The following is a 17,652-nucleotide window of genomic DNA, read 5'->3' as shown; positions in this document are numbered from 1 at the left end:
TTTGTGCAATTTAAATACACACATTTATCGTAAAACCGGTGTTTACTCGACATTGTAAAATAAAAATAATAATTAGCACCAACACCAAAAAAAAAGAAAATTAAAAAATGCGAAATTAAAGAAAACAGGACACTAACAAATAAACAACTAACACTAAAATAATCTTAATTAAAAAACTAATTATAGTTAAAATTAATATGAAAGAAACAAATATACTAAACACGCGTACACAACACGTAAAATTTATTTATTTCAAGGAAAAACAGCGTAAAGCGATCTCTATCGTATTATAACTCTGAGCGTATTATGCGATGCAATCTGTGGCACAGCGAGTGGACTGATTGTCGTATACAGATTGCAAGAAACATTTGAACTAAAAAAAATTGAATATCTAAATTATGTGTGTGGGCGTTTGCATTAATAATTAAATTCCTTGCAGAATTAAAAAATAATTTATTTTGTTCCATTACAAAAAAAATTATCAAATAATGATATATTGATTATTACACATTTATACACATAATAACTTATTTGAAAAAAGTGAAAAAAAAATCTGAAAAAGGTAGGGGTTTGAACTTGAAATGTCTACGATTTCAGCTCGTCATCTTATTGTTAGTTGCTCGGCTACACATGCTACTTGACGTTCTTTTATACCGGCATGATACATTAGGCATGGAAACTTTAAATAATTGTACATTATTGCACGTTGACATTGCACTTCATATTAATAGAAGCGGCGATAAATATTAAATATAATATAATATATATTAAAAATTACATTCCAAAATCCAGGTGGTCGAACAATTAATCGTTTTTTTTATTTTAATTAAAATAAGATTTATATATTTCATTACACATATACATATATATATATTTTAATAATTATATTTTAGTTTTTATACAAATTATATAAATACATATATATATATATATATATATATATATATAAATAAAGAGAAAAGATCGCACATATACAGAATGAATACGTGATACTGTGTTAACACGAAAATTATGGGCGTAGCACGGACTCGCACCAAATACAAACTTTATCGACCCTGCCAGAAAATGGGTGTGCAGTTAGTTCCGATATTAAAAACGGGTGCGAGGGGCGCTTCAAGCAGTCCCGTAAAAACGGTAACAGCCAAAACGCCGGCCTGGCCGCTCTCATCTTTCTCTCTGATACTGGTTTGGAGAGGTTCGTACTCGTTCGTATGGCAGACGACGACAGACGATACATGACGAAAAAAAGGATAGAGACACAGATTAATAGACAGATTGCCAAAGGCCTGCCTAAAGAAGAGACCGCCATCTTCGTGCGATAGACTTTGCCCCTTACCGACACACTTTGCCCCTGGTTCGAGTCCGTGCTAAATTCGTAGACTTGAACCAAAAGACTTTGCCCCTGGTTCGAGTCCGTGCTAAATTTCGTAGACTCGACCAAAAGACTTTGCCCCTGGTGCAAGTCCAGGCTAAATTCGTTTGACATTACCAACAGACTTTGCCCCTGGTGCGAATCCAGGCTAATTGATCATGAGACCAATTTGAGAGATTTGGCCCCCGTTGTGTGTGTGTGTGTGTGAGAGAGAGAGAGAGAGAGAGAGAGAGAGAACATTTTACATATACGCATATATATATAAAATTTATTAAATATAAAAAATATATTTTTTACACATAAAATGTTTTTTTATTGAAATAATCACGATTTTAAATGTGATATAACACAGTGTTCAAAAATTTTTTAATTAAATTTTTTAATTAAATTTTATTAAAGAAAATTACTTGAAATTTTTTACATTAAGAATTTAAAGGCTCCTTATTCTCTTGTAGAAATTTATCACTACGCCAATTAATCACTTATTTTGAGTATTTAAAATACTATAATATACAGTAATTTAAGTATTCGAAATAAAAGTGATTAATTACTCGAAATAAGTGATAAATTGGCGTTACTAGTAATAAATTTCTATAAGGGTTGAAATAAAGTATAAGAGATAAATAGGCTATATGTGAGCCGTATGCGAAATGTGAGATGTAAGACGCATATTGAAATTTAATTTTTCGATATAACTTTCAAAAATGTACACGAGGTACAAAAAATTAGCTTGGACATTTGTAAGACTTAAAATTGGGATTAATTCTCAATTCTATTAATTAAATTTCGATATAACACACCTTACATCCGCGCACGGCTCACATATAGCCCATTTATTAGTGCAATTTTTAAGTTCCTTATTTTTCAAAGTTCACCTTTTTACGTTATCAAATATTTTGGTACGTTTTCAAGAATTTTATATTTTTACTTACCGCAGTTTCTTATCCAAATGTAAAATCTTTTATCGCAGTCTATAAAAAATTGAAACAATTTACAATTTTATGATATAATATTATTATTATTACAATATCTATATATATGCACATCTGTCAAATATCGTGATTTATTTCACATTATTATTATCTATTAATAAAAAAAAAAAAACAAAAACACTTGCAACAATCAAAAATAAACCGCCTGCCGCGAACGGAAAATGCCAAGAAAGCACGCAATTTCCGCGAATCTCGTAATTTTTTTGAAAAATCAACAATTTCAACGAAATTGTAAATTCTTCAAATCACTGAACAAGTATAATTCACAATAATAATTTTCAGTAACTACGATAAAAAATCGTATACTGAAAACCGCAAACGAAAGTGCAATGGGAGTAAGAGTAAAGTCTGTGATAAAATTAATTGGCAATAGAAAATTAATAATTTTCAAATAGAAAAATTTTGAAATTACCGAGGATTTACAAATAATAAAGTAAAAATATTAAATAATTTATGTGACTTTGTATAGTGAACACATCAACTTGGCGGAATCTTGACTACTCATCAATTTAAGTAAGCAATTCTAAACACAATTAAGATCTTTCACATAAAAAAAATAACTTATTAATATAAATTAATATACCAAAAAAATAAAAATATACTTAGACAATCACGGTGAAATATACTGCAATGACGAACTTACTCGGAAATATCCTTGATGATGGGGACTAACTTTTTGATGCTGGATAACATCTAATTGTTTTCAATTCTCATATCAAGCGGTTCTGACGATAATTTTAACTAATAATGTTCAAAAGAATTGATGACGTGGAATGGGCCGTCAACCTGTTCTACTAACAACAGGGAACTCGTTTACATGTTTTTTGACATAATCAAAAAGTTTACCATCTTAACTAAAAAATGGTTAGCCGATTAGAAAAAATATCTAATTTAATAAATGTTATAAGCGTAACCTAATTTAAATTCATCGACTTATTAAACCAAAATGTTCATTAAAAAATAGACTCTAATGCGTAATATGTCATAATTTTTCTTAAGAGAATTTTTATTGTTTTTATATTTACTGAAGAAGGCTGAGGTAACAGCCGAAACGTTTTATTATTTTTATTATCATTGTATCTACTAAGAAATAAATCAATTATGTGTTGACATTACATCTCTCACTAATTTAATATGCTCGTTATAGTTGGCCCTGTCTTTCTAAATCTTAATTTTATAATATCACACGAGCCTTGTCTTTAAATATCTAATTGTTTTCCTTATTAAATTTAAATAATTTATGTTTTCGAATTTTGCTCGCGGAGAGGATCTTTAAAACAAGATTTTTAGAAGAGAGGACCTTTAAAATATAAACAGGCAAAAACGTTGGAAAAATTAAAGCGCGCGTTTAAACAGATAAACGCAATGAAATAAATACGCAATTGTTTTTACTTATCGCTGTAAGCTCACAAGCTTCTGACGTGCTATACACTTTTATATAATATATACAAGGTGTCCGGTAACTAACGGACCAATGATTAAGGGCGGATTTTCTGGCCAATTTGGAGACGATTTTTCCTTAGCAAAAATGTTGAGAAGTCAATAATTTTCGAGTTATAAGCGATTGAAAAAAATAGGTTTTTTGAAAACTAAACGTTTTGGAGTTAAAAGTCTAACATAATTACATTCTTCAGTTAATTTCAGGTAGAGTTTACTATAATAAAATTTTAATTTAAGGCTTAGTTATAAAGATACATAATGACAAAGATTGGAAAGTTGTAAAAAATGATGACCTTTTTCGACATTTTCGCTGAGGAAAAATCGTTCCCAAATTGACCAAAGAATCCATTTGTAATCATTGGTCTGTTAGTTACCGGACACCCTGTATATTGGACACGAGTTTCGTTTGTTTCAGATTCTCGAGAGTTGAAGTAGGAACATACGAGTATCATATATCGTTTGTGACTTGCCGAATGAAAGCAAGACAGAGAGCGAACGAGATGATGAGCTTAATAGCTCATAATGTTATAAATAAATAAATAAAAAATTATAACCTGACCTACTAGTTATTGAATCTTTTTTTAATAAAATGTTTCATTATTATTATCATCTAAGTCTAAGTCGTTTAATTACTTTTTAGTTTTTTAATAATTAATTTAATTTATTCTAGTCATTTTTATATGAGAAAAATAATATCACGTATACGTTTTATAATGAATTAATATATTTCGGGAATCGAATTATATATTCTTAATAATATAAAAGTGTTCAAAAATTATATTTGACTTTTAATTTTAATTATTTTATAGCAAAGAGTTCCGAAATCTCTTACACACATAATGGGGATTTTTTTCATCCATATAATTCGCAATTAAGTATATATGTTAATTATTAATTTTAATAAAATAAAAATTAAAATTAAAGGTCAAATATAATTTTTAAACACAAATATATTAAATTAATTATAAAACGTATACCCATGATAGTATTTTTCTCGTACAAAAATAATTAGAGTAAATTAAATTAATCATAAAAGATTAAAAATTAATTAAAGAATTTAAACTTATATTTTATATAATAATAATAAAACATTTTATTACGTCAAACCGTCGTGAAATAATTAAATAAAATTTGCTAGTTACGTCAAAGTCAAGTTTTCTAAGCTTATAAAACATTTTATTAAAAAACAGATTCAATAAATATAAGTACATGTTATATATATACTTATATTTATTAAATCTGTTTTTTTTATAAAATGTTTTATTATTATCATATAAAATATAAATTATTTAATTATTTTTTTATTTTTTTATGAGTAATTTAATTTATTCAAGTTATTTTTGTACGAGAAAAATACTATCACGGGTATACGTTTTATAACAAATTAAATATATTTATGTTCAAAAATTATATTTGACCTTTAATTTTAATTTTGTATTTTATTAAAATTAATAATTAACATATATACTTAATTGCGAATTATATGGATGAACAAAATCTCTATTATGTGTGTAAGAGATTTCGGAACTCTTTGCTAAAATAATTAAAATTAAAAGTCAAATATAATTTTTGAACACTTTTATATTATTAAAAATATATAATTCGACTCTCGAAATATATTAATTCATTATAAAACGTATACGTATTAGTATTTTTCACATATTAAAATGATTAGAATAAATTAAATTAATTATTAAAAAACTAAAAATTAATTAAACGACTTAGACTGAGATGATAATAATAATGAAACATTTATTAAAAAATAATTATAATAGGTCAGGTTAATATTTTATTTATTTATTTATTTATAACATCATAAAATTCTGTCCTTTCCGAAATACGCGAACGCTACGAAAAGATAAATCTCGTACATGCCGCCGGACGAGTTCATGAGCATGAGACGCTCTTATCTTGGGAACGTATTAATAGTTACTGCATTGACCACTACTACAATATGGCGCTGAAATCAGTGAGAAATGCTGGTCTCTCCTTCATCCAGACCTTTGGCGATCTGTCTATTAATCTGTGATAGAGATAAGCGGGCCTTTCCGCGATCTGTCAGTTGTATTAAAAATGTGAAGTATTCGCGTGTTTACGCTGCGAGTTCCACGTTGTACGCGCGATTAATCGCAACGTCGAGCGCCTGACAGATCTGTACATACTTTCCGCAAAGCACGTCGGAGACGCCGAGAAAGGAAAGGGTTATGAGGCTCCCACGACATCGCAGTAGTTGCGCTGTTAGACGATATTTTTGCATTATTATTTCCGATATCATTTCCAGTGGAGTGGACCATTATGGGTGAGAAGTGCAAGGTATGTGAGTAATTTAATCGGGAAAAATTCCATGTCATAGTTAATCCGCGGAAAAAGTATTGCCAACGTGGAACGTCAGAGACAGCTGATTCAACGGACACAGCTTGGTACTGTAGTATTTTTGTCGATCAACAATGATAATTTCCTCGTATTGGTTTCTTATTAATTTTTTATGATTTTATTTTTATAATTCACGTTGCTTTCTTTACTGCAACTTACTTTTTATACACTTTTGAGTCCAGTAGAATGCAATTTTATTTGCATTTCTGATATATTTCTAATTTCTTTTTCTTGCATTATTTAAATATAAATATAAAAAAGATACGATTGATTTAATCTGTATTATAATATAATCGAGTTTAATTTGTAATGCAATTATCTCTTTTGACAATATCTATATTTGCAACTAGACTCTATTATATGTATATATATATATATATATATATATATATATATATATATATATATATATATGTATATATGTATATTTATGTGCGTGTATATATATATACACACACACACACACACACACACACACACATAAATATACATATATCATTCTTGTTAAGTATTGTAACTTTTATTTGTTTTATAACAATATATAAGAATATGTAACTGTATACATTTGTGAGCTTATCTCATAATATCATACAGGAATGTGGTTGTAAGTGCGGCACTTGCAACCAAGAAAATCAACAACAGTGTGACATGCACTTGCATGTGGAAATAGAGAATTTGCGCCAGCGTTTACTTGAGAGAGAAAACCACATTGTGACAATGGAGACACAATTTTTAAACGAGGCTGATAAATTTCCAAATGGAGAACTGGCTTCCATGAAAGAAGAATTGTTAATATGGCAAGAAAAATATTCACGCCTGCACGAAGCGCATAAGAGAGTTCAAAAGGTCAATCAAAATTTGGAGGATAAACTGCTACGAATTGTAGACAAATGTGAGACGGAGAAAGGTGCCTTTACCAAGGACATAGCAACTCTGTCTCATAGATTAGCAGATGCAAATTACACAATTCATCAATTAACTCAAGATAATGTAAATATTCTATTCTCTTATATAGTGTGCTTTATAAAAGTTATATTTTTTTATACTTTATATTATTTGTAAAATTCTATTGTAATAAATTAGAGAAAAATTGCACTACACAGTCATATACATATGTACAATATTAATTTATATGTATTTATTTTTTATGTAATAGATATTCTTTTTTTTACAGGAAAAATATAGAAACGATGTTAGTTTGGCTATTCAATTACTACAATGCAAACCTTCCAATTTTGTGGGTCAGAAATATGATTCGGTAAGATATATCATATGTAAAATATATGTAAAATAAATTGAGATAATTTTCTCATTTGATTAAAAAAGTAGGTATATGATGATAATGAATTATATTATTATGTTTTGTATTTGTATTTATTATTTATCAATCAAATGATGCATTTTAATTTTCCTATATTTTATATTTTGGCGTTATTTGCAAACTTAAATATTACAATGACATTTACCTGTATTTATATAATGTCTCGTTTATTTTACGCATCAATAAGTAAACTTTATTTTAGACTCTCATGTTTTCCATTTATATTTTATAATTTTTTAAGTAAAGATGAGCGATATAGAGGAGAGAGAGAGAGAGAGAGAGAGAGACAAAGTAAAGGTAGTAAACTTTTTAACATTATTATTTTTTATTATTGCAGTTGCCTTCCGAGGTGCAGGCTAAAGTGCGAACATACGTCGCGCAAAAGCGATGTTCCACGCAGGATGTAACGCAGCCGGATGTAAAGAGCATCACTGTGCCCATATCTACATTTCCGCCGACAGCTATGGTGTATAATATTACGAAGCCAACAGTAGAGAAGCATAGCGATGACGATAGCGATGAAATCAAGCCACCGATGGATATCGTATCAGCAGCCATTATGGCGAAGGTGCTGGAGGATCGCGAGAAAGAGAGAACCTTTGCCAAACACTGTGACACATGCACCTGTCACAGGAGCATTCTCATGGTGGATGCTGAGACACAAACATGTTTGCCGGATGTGCTTTCTTTCTCCGATGGACACGCGCGTAGTGTTGAGAAACAAACTTCAGAAGGTACGGCGAATGGTGAGAAGCATCAAAGCAAAGGTAAACTTCAACCGAACCTCGCGTCGCATGCGATCTTCTACGAGATCAATGAGAACAGTGATAAGATCTGCCATCGTATGAACGGCGATTACACTATATTTGTTTCCCAAGCTCCGAATATTAAAGAGAAGTTTATCAGCAGGACTATGCAAGACTGCATGACGGAGGAGAATTGTGCCACTACAAAGAAAAACTCAAACAAAAAGAACTCGTCCCAGAGTTACGAGAGTAAGCATTCGTCGTCGTTTCCAAGATCGAACGATCTCAATAGAATAAACATCGACAAGGCGTCCAAACTGCTTAAAGGCAACAACAGGAAGTGTGATTCTCCGATTGATAATAGATCCACTGTGAAGTGTTGGAATAAAGACGAAGGAAACTCTTTTGATCCTCTCTTCGACCCTGTATCGACGCGTGCCAATAATCAGTTTTCTGGTAAAGAACAGACGCATATCGATATCATCAATGATAGGCTGTGGAAGAACGAATGGACGAGATTGAAGACTTCTGAAGTGAACGTTTCGATGGAGAATAAATGCAAAGCGAATCACGGTATCGACCTCGATATCATCAACGATCGCGATTGGAAGAACGATAGAACACCGGAGGCGCGGAATACATTCGCACAATTCACTTTGATCGAGGTTAAAAGTCCGGACAATAGCGCAGCAAATAATAATGATAGCAACCAGACGGAAATAGCGACTAGTCCGAGCTTCAGCAGCGACAGTATGGTCATTTCCAGTTCCGATCCGTCTAGTAGCTGCAGCGACGTCACGCAATCGTTGACCGGTGGCACCTTCAACTCGAGTACTAAGTCGAACTCGAGTCGCGTGATAGGTCCGCGAAATTGCCTGGTGCGCGTCACGCCTGGTTCTAAAAACATTTTACTAGACAACGCAGGTCACTTCAAGACTGTGTTGTACAGCAACGGCGCCGGCAAGGCCAGTACTGCTCTGGTGCATACAAAAAAGGCATCTCGGGCCGATTCTGAACACTCGATGTCTACCAATAGCGAGGACAATTCACCGCCAGTGCTGTTACAGGACAATCAGTTGCAACGAGTAGCCGAATGGGTCCAGTCGTCCATTGACGTCAGTCGTCAATCCACATGCGTGGAAAATTCTGCGTCACACGATAGCAATAAGATTAAATGCGAAGAGAATACTGCGAGCGATGTCTATCCGAACAATTGTCTGAAGAAGTCTTCGAAGCAAGACGGAATTTTAGCTTGCAAAATTCGAGATGCATCGAAGAAGTCTTTGATAAATATCGAAGATGGTAGCGAAAGGATTATGGAAAATGAATCCAGCAATATTAATATTTTGTCAAAGTGCATGGAACAGAAGGAAAGCGAAAAAAATCTCATAACTTTTGAGGACGAACAATCACCGAAGGAGTGTCACAAGAACAATTTAGATTATGAGGTGAAAATCACGAAGGAGATGGAGGAGACGTATCTGAAGCTGGCGGCGAGCTTAGATCCGGTAGCATTGAGCCTGTCGAATACTAGTGATACCGAATTGACGATCGAAAAATATAGGAAGGATTATAAGAAACTGCACGTGCAAAGATTTCAAGATAAAGCAGGCTCGAAAGCTTAATCTCAGCGAATTATTTATTCAAAGACAAAATTGACTATATCAAGCAGGGAGTTCCTTTAAAGATAACAGAGCGTTATTTTTTGTAACTATTAAAGTAAGGCTGTACCAAAAGAGACGAATTGCTTAAGAAAAAAAAACTACATGCCACAACAGGTAAACCTATTTTATTTGTGAACGAGATAAGTTGAGATCTTGAGTTTGAAATCTATCCAAAATATAAATTTGAGGAACAATTTGAAAGCAAAATTAAATTTAATGATTGATTGATTTTTCATTATTTTTAAATTGTATGATATCAATATTTTTTTCGCAGCTGTTCTACAGACAGAGTCTAAAATAAGTTTGAAAAACGAGATCATAATATTATTTTGTGAATCACTGCGTTTATTTGACTGTAAAACTTTTTCATGTGTCTTTAGGACATGTTGATTAGTAATTAATCATTATCATGTACGTAAGTAATTTTGTTAAAAGCTTAGTTTAAAAAAACATAATCTTATTAATTTATTTAATTTCAAAAATGTTAAATTAATAATATATTTAAAATGATTATAGCAAATGATATTGAAGAATGTCGTATTGCAGAAAACTCTATTACTGAATATTAATTGCAATACTATTTGTGTGAGAATGGAGTCAATGAATGATCAATGTAAAGATATTCAATTATATTTAATTTTAATGATTCTGGCAAGGAGAGATATGAATAAATAATAAATATATATTTTTTTTGTCTTGCAATATGAACACACACACGCGATTATAAATATAAAAACGACAATATTATAATTAACTTAAAATAACGATAAAATCAATGAAGCCGCCAGCTATGAGCAAAACCATACAAATTTATTGAAATTTCGACCTAACTGGCCAGTACAATTTAATTAGAAACACTACGTTTCGACCCTTAGGCACGGGTTCTTTTCAAGTGTAACTTTCAAGATGTTGATTCGACAGCAATAAAATTTTAACGGTTTAACATTAGTAATTTTATTGCTGTCGAATCAACATCTTGAAAGTTACACTTGAAAAGAACCCGTACCTAAGGATCAAAACGTAGTGTTTCTAATTAAATTGTACTGGCCAGTTAGGTCGAAATTTCAATAAATTTGTATGGTTTAACTTAAAATATCCAGAAAATATTGTGTTCCATTAGATATTATTTTATAAAATTTATCAATGATTAATTTTATATATTAAGTATTCATGTATATCATACCAAAACTAAGTCACTTGGAATAAGGATATTTTAATCCTTTGCATTTGTAATTATTCTCGCTCTGACAGTAGTAATTGATTAAGCTAAATCTTGCAACGCAAATATATACAAACATTAATATTTTAGCAATTAACTTCTGTAAAACATCAGCTTTTATGTATTTATTATATTATAGTAAGATCTCTTGCACTGTTACTGTAAATATGATATAGGATGCAAAGGATTAAATGATTATCAGTTTTTTTAGCCTATTTATTAATAATATCATGAGTGAACATAATTTGATTATTGCGCAACTTTATATACTGATAATGTAATTTAAATTTAACTATGGCATATGCACTGTTATTTGCCATATAGAGAAATTGAATTTACATAAAGCTTATTATACGAGAATATAATTAAATCTGTCTTTATAAAATTATATTCAAAGGATTAAGAGATTTACTATTTTATGCAAGTTAAACTGAGTTGTCTATCGTACAAAGCGAAAGTTTTTTTTCCAATTTAGCAATCTCAGTCATCATATCCTTGTCAATACATTATACGCTCCACAAAAACATTTTGTGACAGTTCAATAAAAATATTCGTCTGATTTAATGTTGCGTTATTGATATAATTAATGATTTGACATGACTTATATATTGATAATCTGGAATCTGAATTAACTAATTATCATTAATTTACAAATATAGAATAATTTATAAATATAGAAATTTAATTAAACTGTACAAAAAAGAAAATTCTTATATTTCAGTATATTTATTCTATGTTATTAAATAAATTTTTATTAATTTATTTTTTTATTTAACAAAAAATAGAGATGTATATATATATATATATATATATATATATATATATATATATATATATATATTAAAGATCACACGTACAAAAATCATAAAAAGCCTACGAAAATAGATTATTATTAGCTATTATACATTATTTTTTGAATAAATTTTGAAATTAATAATTTTATAGCATGCTATTCATCATCAGATCAACAATTTATTTTATATACAGGTGAGCTTAGATCAAAAATATATTGATTTTTCTGTGATATAATCTATGTTATCTTTTCTTTGCATTAAAATCTGTTATAATTTTTTTGTTACAATTTATTTCATAAATTTCTAATTTCATTACCAGATAGCAAACACTTACAATACAACACTCTTAATAATTATTTTTAAAAATGCTATCTTTATATAAAAATAATAAATATCTAATAAAAGATATCATTTATTGATTCAAAAGTTATACTTTCCAATTTTTTCTTTATTGATTAAAATGATTAATGAAGTTTGAATAAAAAAAATAGAGAAAAATCTTTTATAATAATCTCTCTTTCTCTCACTATACGTACACATATATATATAACAAATTTGTGTAATACATATTCACAATAATTTCTTTATTTCAATATATTCCTTTTGTATTGAATATTTTTTGTCCACTATATGTTCAATAGATAGAGATTACTCTTATAATTTACCATGATTGTATATCATGCTAATCATATATATCCTTTCTGTTATATTATGTACTGAAGTATGATTTGCTTTCTTCCACGTGTACTTAATGATTTTATGTACATTTTTATGCTATTTCTCTTGCTCTTTCCCTTGCATATATATATTAATAATATATATAATATATAACAATAATATAATTATAATGATTTCTGTCTCATTTTTGAAATACATACAGACTTTAGTGTATAAAATTTTATGATAATGTTCAATATATACATATATATGCACATTATTGCTTGCAATTCTATTATTTATCACATTATATTTTATATAAGAATTTTAAATTGTATATAATTAGATTATACCGTTTTATACATTTTATATATATATATATATATATATATTCAAAATAGTCTTTTCTGCAGAATGTAAAATACACAGGCGAGAAAGAAGACAAATGCCAATGCAAGCAAGGCTTTATCAGTGACTTCCCGTCTTCCATATTTTCCTAAAAGTTTACCCGATTGTACTATTGCCTGTTGCTGATGTTCTAATTCATCCTTGGTGCTACCAACTTTGTCTGAAGATGTTACTGAAATAATGATAATCCATAGAATCATGATATTTATCATATTGAATAATACAACAGAATACATACACAGTGTGTCCAAGGTATCGGCACTTCTCTGAGTTGTTTCAGCTAAATGTCTTGAAATGCTCAATAATTTATCTGTTACTTGACTAGATGCATTCGTCAAGCTCTGTTTGCCGTGTCGTTTACGAAGAGCGTTCTGCTGTTCTTCTGACATAGAGAATAAATTTTCCCTTGCCAATTTATCAATAACACATGCACTAACAACATTTGCTTTGCGGAAGGCTGCCAGAGAAGAGTTTAGTTGCTCCTTATAGTTATCCAATGCAAGTAACAGTTCAGTTTTTTTCTTTTCATTTGATTCAGTTTCAGCAATAGATGCTAATTGCTCAATGGAGTTTTTTAAAACTGCTATTTTAGTTCTGCCCTCCGCATTGAGCTCATCAAGCACCTCCAATGGTCCACTACATTGCTGAATGTCCTGCATAACAGAAATACGTAAATTATTAATTGATATTTACACTATAATTTTTTATACTATTCTATATAATCATATATAGCAATGCAATCGTTTACAATAAATTCGTATAGTGCTAAAATTTGGTTATATTTCGTATACAACTTGATATATGTATATTTACTTGTACTAAAGCATTAATTTGAAGATGATATTTAACAATATCTTGACGTATTAAATCCATTGTGTAATTATCGGGATCCATTGATTTAAATTATTTGCTTTATGTCACTTTTCATATACATATATGTATATGTAGATTGTAGATACATGAAGCATAGACTGATGAATAGAAACTCTGATCAGCTGTTGATGCTGAGAGAGGGGATTTAATTCTATATTTCTATTATAGTTGGGATACTATAATTTTTATTACATTATATACAAACGTTTATTCCCCGAAATGTTAAAAAATTAAACAATTAAATTACTATAAAAAAAAAATTATAAATTAAAAATACATTTTGAGGAACATATAATTTTTATTATACATAATTTTTAATGTAAATTTACATATTACCGTTATTTAAATTTATTTAAATAGAAATTGTAGAACTGAAAATGTATACACACACGTTTCTAATATTATATTTATATATATTATTTGATTGAATTTTGATGGATTCTAATATAATTGTAATTTATTATTTTGTATATAATTATAATTTTTTAACAGGATATACAAGGTAGCATAATTTATTACATATGGATATAATACAATTGATTATACTATTATAAAATTAATTATGCATTCATACATCGCAGTTGGACTTCCATGAACCAGCAATGTGCAAAGAACTTTAAAGCCCTTTTTGTCGCAGAACATACAATTTTACTATTGTAAGAATATACATTAAATATTTCTATACAATTATACAATTTTAGAAATTTTTAAAATGTATAAGTTATATACATGTATAAGATTATATATTTATAGCTATATCCTATAACGGATGCACTACATTTTACATAGTTATTCTAGATATCCTAAATAACTTCAAGAAAATGAGTTTACTAGAATGTATATGCCTGGTCTATATTACACAAATATTATTATTAACGCAGGCTGTTTATTACAGCGGCGGTGAAGTCTGTTGTTGAGCTTTGTCCGCCCAGATCCTTTGTGAGCACCTTTCCATCATTCAACACTCGATTCAACGCTTCCCGAATCTGCTCACCGTAACGTTTGAGATTCGAATGATTTAACAATTTTACCGCACACAACAGCATCGCTGTTGGATTCGCAACATTCTTTCCAACAGCCTCAGAATATGTGTGTCTTGCACCCTATTGAAGAAAATATAATTTCATAATATACATAATTGTGCACTTTAAAATTAACAAAAGTCACAAGTAGTTTGAGAAAGTATCTTCTTTCCCTATAACACTAATTGTATCAAATATAAGTCTTATGTTGTACAAGTAAAACAAAATATGTTACCGGTTCAAAAACGACACATTCGGCGCTGTAACTGGCACCAGCGACGACTCCAGCACCACCGACCAAACCAGACGCAAGATTATCGACGATATTTCCATATAGATTCGGCATTACCATAACGTCAAATTGATGTGGATTGGAAACCATCTGCATGGTGCAGTTATCAACAATCATCGTCTCGAACATAATCCTGTTTTAACGAAAAATCAAAATATAAAAAAGTTAGCAATAATTTTTTATAACATTTAGGATAGTTGATAGATGATAAAAAATTATTAGGATACCTAGGATACATTTTGGCAATTTCTTGGCATGATCTGAGGAAAAGCCCATCGCCAAGCTTCATTATGTTAGCTTTGTGAACACATGTAACTTTCTTGCGATTATTCTTTACAGCATAATCAAAGGCAAACTTTGCAATCCTCTGACTCTTAGCAGCAGTTACAATCTTTAGGCATTCTACTACTCCTTTGACAGATTCATGCTCCAATGCAGAATATTCTCCTTCTGTTTGTTCTCTGATGATAACACAATCTACATTCTGATGACGTGATTTGATACCTGGTAGAGATTTTACATGCACTACATTTGAATACAGGTCCAAGCTCTTACGTAGTTTCATGTTCAAGGTTTGCAACTCTCCTGTCATAGAGTGATCTGGTGTTGCTAGAATACCCTTTAACATAAAAAATAAATGTTGGATATAATGTTATATAAAACCATTGCTTTTCAGCTCAACATATTTTGAACATATATTTTTAAAGTGTTGTATAAATCTTCTCTTTATACATATAAAATAAAAATATTAAATATGTTATATTACATTATGAGTATCAGACCTTTAAACAAACTCGATTTCTAGCAATACTGTTGGAGACTTGATCCAAGGGAGCACTCAGAGTTGGATTCACTTCAGACAAGAAATAAGGTTCAAATTCAACTGGGACATCTGCAGATTTGAATACACTTTGAACTGCAACCACAAGTTCTGGTCCAACACCATCTCCTGGTATTAAGGTACATTTCAACTTTCCTTCTTGTTCAACTGCCTAAAAGAAATAGTTGTCAGTAAATACAAGTATCTAATTTTATCAATTTAAAAATAATAACACTTACTGATTCTTGTTGCCGTATCACTCCTATGTGCAGAGTCCTAACAATGCTCTTCTGAGCAGCCTGTGTACATAAAATAAATTACAATATCTATATTATAAATGAATATTTTTCTTAAATATTACAATTTTAATATCTCTTAATGCAATACTAATTAATGATAGCTTAATCGGCATTATGATTCTATTTTATTTAATTGAATTTTTAATACAAGTTGAATTCTTTTTTAATAATTATTTTTAAGAAATGCTAATTTTTAATTTATTGCCTTTTCTCGATGGATAACATAATTGTTCTGATTAAATTACAATTACACAATAAAAGTGAACTCAGGGAACCAATGATATAGAGATATCACTTATATAGAGATCAGTGAGGGGAACTGGTTTCTCGTTCTAATTTATATATAAATTGACGATTCGGGTGATCATAAGATAAATTCGCAGTATATCAAAAGAAGTATTTATATTTCTGATGATCAACGAAAACCAGCATGCGTTTCGAATAAAAATACTCGAATATGCAATGCCCTTGCAATTCTACTATTCGTCGAAAAATGTCGCGTTATTTGCACAACGTAATCATCATGCTTTTGTCTCGCATTTTATGTTTCCATATTTTACAAATACAAGCGAGGCGAAATTCAGAAAATACGAAAGAATATCGTATTACCTGGGAAAATGTTTTGCAGATATTTCTAACGAGTAGAGCCATTTTTTTACAACGGAACTGAGTGCTGATTTATTTCGCTCACACTCGCGCACGTAGGAGTGTAATTATGCTTAGCGTTACCCTTGAGTTGACATATCAATTTAAACGAATTTGTTTACAAATCTAGTAAATTTTTTATCTTCTTATCTGATATAGACTCTTTATAACCAAAACAAGAAAATTTTTATAAATTCAAATATTTTAGGTTAAAGGAAAAATATAATTTTTTGTATATATATTATATTTATCTAAAAATAATTAATAGTTAATAAGTAAAAATTAATTTACATATAAGCATAAATATCTATTAAGTTAATTGTTAGTAAGCCTATATTTTAATGTTCGTCAGTTATATTTAAAAATATAATTATGTTACAAAAATATCCATATTTTTGAAAGATTAAAATAAATTTAAAAAATCTATCTCGAGAGAAAGAGAAAGGAAGAAAAAGAAAAAAATTTTAATTTTTGACAACTACGCGGCATCCGTCACTGTCTAAAGTCATGTGACTAACATCTGACGTAGACGATTTGCTGAAAATACTAACACCGCCGTAGAATTAACAGAGGAATTGAATATTTTTTAATTATTTTATATTATATAATTTGGGGAATTATATTGTTTGGGGAAGTTTAGGAAAACATTATTTTAATTTAGGAAATAATATAGTTTTTGTTAATAACAAAATTTTATCAACCGTCAAGTTAGTAG

General features: G+C 29.5%; 3 protein-coding genes across 5 annotated transcripts; 1 reads left to right on the top strand and 2 right to left on the bottom strand.

Annotated features, from left to right (window-relative positions):
* Positions 1-5,520: 5,520 nt before the first annotated feature.
* On the top strand, positions 5,521-11,691 carry LOC146720199 (uncharacterized). Of its 3 annotated transcripts, none has more exons than XM_085488937.1 (4): positions 5,521-6,224; positions 6,772-7,167; positions 7,352-7,435; positions 7,836-11,691. In XM_085488937.1, the coding sequence occupies exons 2-4, from the start codon at positions 6,826-6,828 to the stop codon at positions 9,867-9,869; spliced, it is 2,460 nt and encodes an 819-aa protein (XP_085345063.1). In that variant the 5' UTR covers positions 5,521-6,224; positions 6,772-6,825; the 3' UTR covers positions 9,870-11,691. The 3 variants fall into 3 exon arrangements, 2 of the variants coding, with proteins under 2 accessions (XP_085345063.1, XP_085345062.1); XR_014926172.1 differs by lacking the exon at positions 5,521-6,224 and having other exon boundaries at positions 6,673-7,167; positions 7,836-10,022; positions 10,183-11,691; XM_085488936.1 differs by lacking the exon at positions 5,521-6,224 and having other exon boundaries at positions 6,673-7,167.
* A 775-nt stretch (positions 11,692-12,466) lies between these two features.
* On the bottom strand, positions 12,467-13,985 carry LOC114935988 (vesicle transport protein Sec20). Its single transcript, XM_029308949.2, has 3 exons — positions 13,800-13,985; positions 13,225-13,639; positions 12,467-13,158 (listed from the first exon to the last, which is right to left on the bottom strand). The coding sequence occupies exons 1-3, from the start codon at positions 13,878-13,880 to the stop codon at positions 12,971-12,973; spliced, it is 684 nt and encodes a 227-aa protein (XP_029164782.2). The 5' UTR covers positions 13,881-13,985; the 3' UTR covers positions 12,467-12,970.
* Positions 13,986-14,355: 370 nt separating this feature from the next.
* LOC146720198 (isocitrate dehydrogenase [NAD] subunit beta, mitochondrial-like) lies at positions 14,356-17,034 on the bottom strand. The gene is made up of 6 exons (XM_085488935.1): positions 16,902-17,034; positions 16,233-16,292; positions 15,956-16,165; positions 15,401-15,792; positions 15,117-15,306; positions 14,356-14,962 (listed from the first exon to the last, which is right to left on the bottom strand). The coding sequence occupies exons 1-6, from the start codon at positions 16,941-16,943 to the stop codon at positions 14,732-14,734; spliced, it is 1,125 nt and encodes a 374-aa protein (XP_085345061.1). The 5' UTR covers positions 16,944-17,034; the 3' UTR covers positions 14,356-14,731.
* Positions 17,035-17,652: the final 618 nt, after the last annotated feature.

Source organism: Nylanderia fulva, unplaced genomic scaffold (assembly GCF_048542155.1).
Source record: "Nylanderia fulva isolate GAGA-0341 unplaced genomic scaffold, ASM4854215v1 Scaffold747, whole genome shotgun sequence".
In the NCBI taxonomy this organism is placed as follows: domain Eukaryota; kingdom Metazoa; phylum Arthropoda; class Insecta; order Hymenoptera; family Formicidae; genus Nylanderia; species Nylanderia fulva.
The sequence above is the reverse complement of the archived record's forward strand: the minus strand, read 5'-3'. Positions and strand labels throughout refer to the sequence as shown.